The 7,615-nt window shown below is 39.9% G+C and overlaps 2 protein-coding genes across 2 annotated transcripts; one reads left to right on the top strand and one right to left on the bottom strand.

The window, feature by feature from the left end:
• The first annotated feature begins 492 nt into the window (after positions 1-492).
• LOC131302600 (uncharacterized) lies at positions 493-1,948 on the top strand. Its single transcript, XM_058329315.1, has 2 exons — positions 493-1,575; positions 1,892-1,948. Coding segments are annotated over exons 1-2 (960 nt in total). The 5' UTR covers positions 493-617; the 3' UTR covers positions 1,894-1,948.
• Positions 1,949-5,440: 3,492 nt separating this feature from the next.
• On the bottom strand, positions 5,441-7,615 carry LOC131302856 (uncharacterized). The gene is made up of 6 exons (XM_058329649.1): positions 7,398-7,615; positions 7,066-7,290; positions 6,848-7,017; positions 6,339-6,701; positions 6,007-6,238; positions 5,441-5,543 (listed from the first exon to the last, which is right to left on the bottom strand). The coding sequence occupies exons 1-6, from the start codon at positions 7,613-7,615 to the stop codon at positions 5,441-5,443; spliced, it is 1,311 nt and encodes a 436-aa protein (XP_058185632.1).

Below are 7,615 nucleotides of genomic sequence, written 5' to 3'. Positions count from 1 at the left end.
TACGTTGAATGAAATTAACCCTAATGGGTTTTCTCCCTATTATGATTACCCTAAAACTGAACATGGTATCAGAGCAATAGAACCTGGCGACCTACGATGTTCTTCTCGTCGCTGCGTGAACAGTACTTTTCGGGGGAACAGTGTTTCGTGAACAGTGGTCGCGTGAACAGTACTCGCATGAACAGTGTTTCGTGAACAGTACTCGCGTGAACAGTGATTTGTGAACAGTACTTCGATCAGTCGGGGCTTGCCATCGCCGTCGATCAGATCTGTTCTCGCCGATCAAATCTATTTTTTTTTCTTTTTCAACACTATTTCAATCAAATCCGAAGGTATTCAATTGATTTTTTTTGAGATTCTAGGGTTTTTGAAACCTTTATTTATTATTTTTGGAGTTCTAAAGTTGTTGGGAACATTGTTTATTGTTTATTTGATATTATTGTTCTGCTTTCAAGATGTCAGAAGAGAAAAAATAGGCTTCCGCTAGTGGCAAGGATGAGTTGAGTCGTGTAGGGACTCTGGATAACTCTCCATTGGATATTTGTCCCATCAAACTGGATGACACAAATTATTTACTTTGGTCTCGTACTTTTACATTAGCCATTGAAGCTAAAGGGATGTCTGAGTTCATTGAAGGCCCTGTTACTGAGCCTACTACTGATGTTGAACTCAAGACGTTTGAGTTTCGTCGATCTTTAGCCATGACTTGGTTGTTTAATTCTATGAAAGCTGATATTCGTAGTCCTTTCTTGCTTCTTAACACTCCATATCAGATTTGGACTATTGCCAAACAGACTTATTCTCAGCAGGGCAATGATGCTCAGTGTTTTGAGTTGCGAAAGCGACTTCGTACTATGGATCAACACAATCGATCTGTTGCTGTTTACTTTGCTGATCTCAGTGGGGCCTGGCAAGAATTTGATTATTATCAGGGGTTTCAAGCAGTCTGTTCCGTTGATGCTGGTGCTTGGTTAAAAAGAATAGAGAAAGAGCGTGTGTATGACTTTCTTGCTGGTCTTGATGTGGAGTATGATCCAATTAGAGTGCAGGTGTTGGGTCGTGTTCTGTTTCCATCTTTGGGAGAGGCCTATGCCATTGTTCAACAGGAGGAGAGCAGAAGGGGTGCTATGTTACAAGCTCCTACTTCTGATCGTTCTGCATTGGTTGCTATTCCGCAGGGACAGTTTGGGTCTGGCAGTGGAAAGTCTCAGTCTGGTACTACCAGTGGGACCATAGACCGTATGTCACTCCAGTGTGATTATTGCCACAACACTGGACATACCAAGGATTTCTGTTGGAAGTTACATGGTCGTCCTTCTCGTGGGCGAGGCAGTGGACGTGGAGGTCGAGGTCGTGGTCCCGGGCGTTCTCAGGCTCAGGCACATGTTTCAGAGTTTGCTGCCTTGTCTGATTCTGGGTTCAGTACAGGAGTTCAGTCACCTTCTGATTCTGTTGGCGGTTTCTCTCAGGGGGAGATGCAAGCTCTCAGGCGTCTTATGGCTCAGGCTGATTCTGCCTCTACTATAGCTCCTACTTCCACAGCAGCTCCTACTGCATCCTATTTTGCTCATTCATGTATTCCAGCTAGTGCATTTACTGCCTCCTCTGGTATTCCTTGGATTATCGATTCTGGTGCTTCAGATTATATGACAGGTTGTTCTTTTGTTTTTTATTCTTATTCCACTTGTTCTGGTAAGGATAAGGTTCGAATTGCCGATGGATCGTTCTTTGCTATTTCAGGAAAAGGTTCCGTTCGCTATTCTCCCTCTATCTCTCTCTCTCTTCAGTCCTCCATATTCCAAACTTTGCCACTAACCTTCTTTCAGTTAGTAGTTTTACCCATTCTGCAAACTGTTCTGTGACATTTTTTCCTACTCACTGTATCTTTCAGGAACTGGAAACGGGGAAGGTGATTGGCAGTGGTAAAGTACATGGTGGCATCTATTATCTGGAGCATGCACCTCATCCATCTCAGTCATCTTTATCATGTGGACAAGCTCTACGGGCAGATATGAGTTCCACTCTTTCTTTGTTACATCGGTGGCACCGTAGATTAGGTCATCCCTCTTTTGGGATATTAGATAAACTTTTTCCTACTTTAGTTAAACATTGTCCTAGGGATCAGTTTTTTTGTGAAGCATGTGAGTTTGGAAAACATAAACGCTCTTTTTATGCACCTATTAATAAACGAAGTGATTCTCCATTTATGGTTATCCATTCTGATGTTTGGGGTCCTTCTCCTGTTACTTCTTTAAAGGGCTATCGATGGTTTATTACTTTTATTGATTGTTATTCTCGTGCCACATGGGTGTACTTACTCCAGTCAAAAAATGAAGTATTTTCCTGTTTCAAATCTTTTCATAAGATGGTGTGCACTCAATTTGATACACATATTAAAATTCTTCGGAGTGATAATGAGACTGAGTATATTGATAAGATTTTTCGGACATATCTAGATGATAATGGTATTATTTTTCAGATGACTTGCGTTGACACTCCACAACAAAATGGAGTCGCTGAGCGTAAAAATCGTCATCTTGTTGAGGTCGCTCGATCTCTTTTGCTCACTATGAATGTTCCCAAATACTTATGGGGAGAAGCTATTTTAACTTCTACATATTTTATCAACCGTATGCCATCCAATGTCCTTAATTTTAAAACACCCATTGAGTGCCTGCCAAGCAGTTGTCGAGTTACGACTTTTCCACCTAGGGTGTTTGGTTGTGTGTGTTTTGTTCATGCCCCAAAACCTTTTAGGGCCAAGTTAGGACATAAAGCCCATAAGTGTATTTTTGTTGGGTACTCTCCTACCCAAAAAGGCTATAAGTGTTACGATCCTTATTCAAGGAAGATGTTTGTCTCTATGGATGTTACCTTTTGGGAAACAGAGGTTTTTTATTCTCTCTCCAAACCATCTCTTCAGGGGAAGCATCAACAGGAGGAAGAGATGTTTACCTTTTATAATCATAGTGAGAGGGAGAAATTTTTCTATGATCATAGTGAAGGGGAGAAAGAAAACACTGGATAGGAACCAGTATTTGTTGAAAGGGAAACACATGATATTGATGGTGACATGGAGGAACAACTACCTGCACGACAACGACTGCAGGGAGCTGGCTTACAGAGGTATGCTAGACGGAAAAATGGAAAGTCTTCATGTACGTTACCACCTTGTCAATCACAATCACCCAATCCAGTTCCAGATTCCTCAGCTGACTCTTCTGGTAATGATTCTTCTCTTATTGAACCTCCTCCTATGGATCCTAACAATCTTCCTATTGCTATTTGAAAAGGTGTTAGATCTTGTACTCAACATCCTATTTCACAGTTTGTTTCTTATGACCGTTTGTCTCCTTCGTACCATGCATTTGTCTCTTCTCTTTCCTCTATATCTATTCCACAGAATTGGCAGGATGCATTCAAGATACCTAAGTGGAAAGGAGCTATGGTAGAAGAGATAACAGCTATGAAAAAGAATAGCACCTGGGATCTAGTGTCACTTCCAGGAGGGAAGAAACCAGTGGGCTGTAAGTGGGTGTTCACTATTAAGCAAAAGGCTGATGGTACAATTGAAAGATACAAGGCAAGGCTTGTTGCCAGAGGTTTTACTCAAACTTATGGTATTGACTATGAGGAGACGTTTGCTCCAGTAGCGAAGATGAATTCTGTGCGAGCTCTCCTCTCGTGTGCTGCCCACTTGAATTGGCCTCTTCAACAGTTTGATGTGAAAAATGCATTTCTCCATGGTGATTTAGAGGAGGAAGTTTATATGGATATTCCACCAGGTTTCTCTTCTCCTGCAAGTGAAGGAAAGGTGTGTAGATTAAAGAAGGCAATTTATGGGCTGAAGCAGTCACCTAGAGCCTGGTTTGGCAGGTTTTCTAAGGCTATGCTGAGTTTTGGTTACAAGCAGAGCCATGCAGATCATACGATGTTTATCTGGCGAAGTAATGGTAAGATTGATGTCCTTATTGTTTATGTTGATGACATAATAATGACAGGCAATGATGTGAGTGAGATTCATAACCTTAAGTCTCGTCTAGCTCAAGAGTTCGAGATTAAGGACTTGGGATCATTGAGATACTTCCTTGGAATAGAAGTAGCGAGGTCTGATAGAGGTATCTTTATTTCCCAACGCAAGTATATACTTGATTTTTTGGAAGAAACAGGCATGTTGGGCTGTAGACCTGCAGATTCTCCTATTGAGGCGAATCATCATCTTAGTGGAGACGTGGGGGAGCGTACTGATAAAGAAAGGTATCAGCGACTTGTGGGTCGACTAATATACTTGGCCCACACTCGACCAGATATTACTTATGCAGTAGGTGTTGTTAGTCAGTTTATGCATGATTCTCGTACTTCACATCTAGATGCAGTTTATCGTATTTTGAGGTATCTAAAATTAGCTCTAGGAAAAGGAATTTTGTTCTCTAATCATGGCCATTTGCGATTGGAGGCATTCACTGATGCTGACTGGGCTGGTTCTGTGGATGATAGGCGCTCTACTTCTGGCTATTGCACTTTCCTTGGGGGTAATCTGATTACCTGGCGAAGTAAGAAGCAATCGGTAGTCGCCAGGTCTAGCGCAAAAGCTGAATATAGAGCTATGGCTAATGGTGTTTGTGAGCTCTTGTGGCTCCAAACTTTGTTACTTGATTTGGGGTTTGCTGATAGTGTTCCGATGAAACTTTACTGCGACAATAAAGCTGCCATTAACATTGCTCATAATCCCGTTCAGCATGACAGAAAGAAGCACATAGAGATTGATCGACACTTCATCAAGGAAAAGTTGAACGAGGGTTTGATATGTATGTCGTTTGTGAGATCTGGAGATCAGTTAGCTGATATATTCAAATAAGGGCTGGGTAGCAAGAGTTTTCATCCTATTGTGTTCAAGTTGGGCTTGATTGATATCTTCGCACCAACTTGAGGGGGAGTGTTAGATGATGAATCTATTTGTATCTAGTGTAATTATGTGTCTTATCATGTAATTAGTTTAAGTATCTAGGACGGTAGTGCAATTATTATACAGCTTGTATATATATATATATATTTTAAGTTGAATGAAATTAACCCTAATGGGTTTTCTCCCTATTATGATTACCCTAAAACTGAACAGTAAGTAAGCTTTTTGTTCATGAAATGAGAAATGCCCCCAAATGTCTTGAGTTTGCATGTGATAGTCAGAACATGGCTTCTTGAACAAGTAATTGTTGTTTTTTGAATACAGAACAAGAGATTGAAAATATATAGAAGTCTTTGTGAAAATGAAGTATTTGCCGAGGAATTGATCTCACGGCTGAGGATTTGATGTTGCAGCCTATTCATCCATCCTTCTGCCGTTACTTCTATTTTCCAAGGGAAACCAGATTTTGTTTTAGGCCAAGTGGCATCCTCTTTTCTCTTTATGCTTGGTCCTGTCTCTTGCTTTTGTCATATCCTATAGTATGTGTAAAAGTAGACGTATGACTAAGAACAGTAAAGTATTATTATTGGTGTAAGCAATGATGTAACTTATCGTGTCAGTATTCCCCTCCTTATGCCTATAAAAGGAGGGCACCACCTTATTGTAAATCCAAGCCAGTAAAAATCAGTGTGTTCCCTATAATAAATCCCTTGTTGTGTTCTCTCTTGAATTCTCTCTTTAATCCTAACCTATTTTGTGTTTGTACCCACTTTGTGTCTGTCTAATTTGGTATCAGAGCCAATGTTGTTCATTCTAGCTTAAACTCCTTCTGGGAACTTCTTTTCCAAAACTACTTCATATCTTTTCTAAAAAAAATTTTTTTTTTGAAGCTTATGCTCTGTGGTTGCCTGCTAAGGATCCTCCACGTCAGATCTTTCAGAATTCGTTGAGGCAGGATAAACAAGGAACACCAATAAACTTGGATATTAAAGAGGACACAATCGATAAGCTGAGCTTGTCCCCCAAAAGTCAGCAGCACATTAGACCAACTCATAATTCTTTGATGAACCCTTTCTTTAAGAAAAACACAGTCCTCATACCTTAGCCTTGAAGAGATCAATGGCACACCAAGATATCTCACTGGAAGATGGCCCTCAGGAATAGGGAGAATATCAAGTAAAGCCCCTTTCAAATCTTCATCAAATCCAGAGAAAAATATTTGACTTCTCTGTAAATTGGGCTTAAAGCCAGAAAACAAGTAGAACTCATCCAAAGCAGACTTATACACACAGAGAGAACCACAATCAGCACTAGACATCAAAAACAAATCATCTGCAAATGCTAAATGCTAAATGAGACAAAGAAAAGGTACCAAATCATCTGTCCATCACTAATTTTCTTCTTGAGAAGAATGTTATCTGAAATAGACAACCTTTGACAAACGCAGCTTGAGACTGATCAATAAGATGAGGAAGAATGGGTTGCAATCTGAGAGCCAGAAGCTTTGTAATACACTTATAGATTACATTGCAACAAGCAATGGGTCTATAATCCTTCATAGTAAGAGGGCAACTCAACTTAGGAACAAGAGTTAATGCAGTGGCATTCCAACCTTTAGGCAAACACTTATGTGTGAAGAAATACGTAACAACATTCACAACATCAAGACCAACTATAGACCAATTCTTATGAAAGAAACTAGCATTAAACCCATTAGGACCAGGGGCCTTATCACCATTATAGCGAACATAGCCTTTTTGATCTCCTATGCAGTGACATCTTGAATAAGCCCATCCTTCATATGCAAAGGGACTTTAAAGGTAACTAAGGAACTCATAACACTAGCAGAACTCATCTTGAGATTAAATTTTTCACCCAACAATTTCTTATAGAACCCCAAAATTTTAGCTTTAATGGTTGTTGGCTCCTCCAATCTATTACCATTCTCATCACTAATAGAAAGGATTTTACTACGAACTATATGGCTCTTAACCTTTTTATGAAAAAATTTTGAGTTTTGATCTCCCAAAGCCAACCATTGCACCCGAGATATTTGTCTATGAAAACCTTCCTCTACCACAACTAACTCAGAGTATTTAAGAAGAGCATCTCTTTCCAACTCATGGATAGCATCATCAAAAGGTAAAGTAAAACACTACACTTGCAAACTACTTAATTCCTCTTTAACCAAAGCAACCCTTTTCTGAATATCACGATAGAACTCCTTATTAAAATCTTTTAACAAGAGCTTGAGCTTCCTAAGTTTTTGAGACAAAGCATCCATAGGATTACCATGCACAGCCCTAGACCAAGCATCCAGCAAAACATCAGGGAAGTTCTTATGATTCATCCAAAAACTGAAAAACTTGAAAGGAATCCTTCTTCTACACTAAGGCAAAATAGTAACAACAATAGGACAGTGATCTGACATACCTGGAGCTTGGAACACAGCTTTAGATTCAACAAAAAGATCTTGGCACTTGGAATTCACTGCAGCCCTGTCAATTCTACTCTATACAAAGCCAAGTCCACCCTTCTATTCGTCCAAGTAAACCAGAAACCTTTAGAAGCCATATCCTCCATATCAATATCTTCTAAACATTCATTAAAATCAACGGCAGAGGACACATCAAAGGAATCAGAGTCCACCCTTTCAGCATGAGTTCGAACAGAATTAAAATCACCAAACATCATTACCAATAGTGCCAT

This window comes from Rhododendron vialii, chromosome 10a (genome assembly GCF_030253575.1).
Source record: "Rhododendron vialii isolate Sample 1 chromosome 10a, ASM3025357v1".
NCBI classification, from domain to species: domain Eukaryota; kingdom Viridiplantae; phylum Streptophyta; class Magnoliopsida; order Ericales; family Ericaceae; genus Rhododendron; species Rhododendron vialii.
The sequence above is the reverse complement of the archived record's forward strand: the minus strand, read 5'-3'. Positions and strand labels throughout refer to the sequence as shown.

What these genes read in the sequence shown, in the direction of transcription:
- LOC131302600 (XM_058329315.1), top strand. Translation starts at nt 618, where the DNA reads ATGTCTGAGTTCATTGAAGGCCCTGTTACTGAGCCTACTACTGATGTT.
- LOC131302856 (XM_058329649.1), bottom strand. Translation starts at nt 7,615, where the DNA reads ATGGCACTATTGGTAATGATGTTTGGTGATTTTAATTCTGTTCGAACT. An exon ending in GTAGAATTGACAGGGCTGCA is followed by an intron (nt 7,291 to 7,397) that starts GTGAATTCCAAG and finishes GCCTTAGTGTAG; the next exon opens with AAGAAGGATTCCTTTCAAGT. An exon ending in TCAAGCTGCGTTTGTCAAAG is followed by an intron (nt 6,239 to 6,338) that starts GTTGTCTATTTC and finishes TAGCATTTGCAG; the next exon opens with ATGATTTGTTTTTGATGTCT.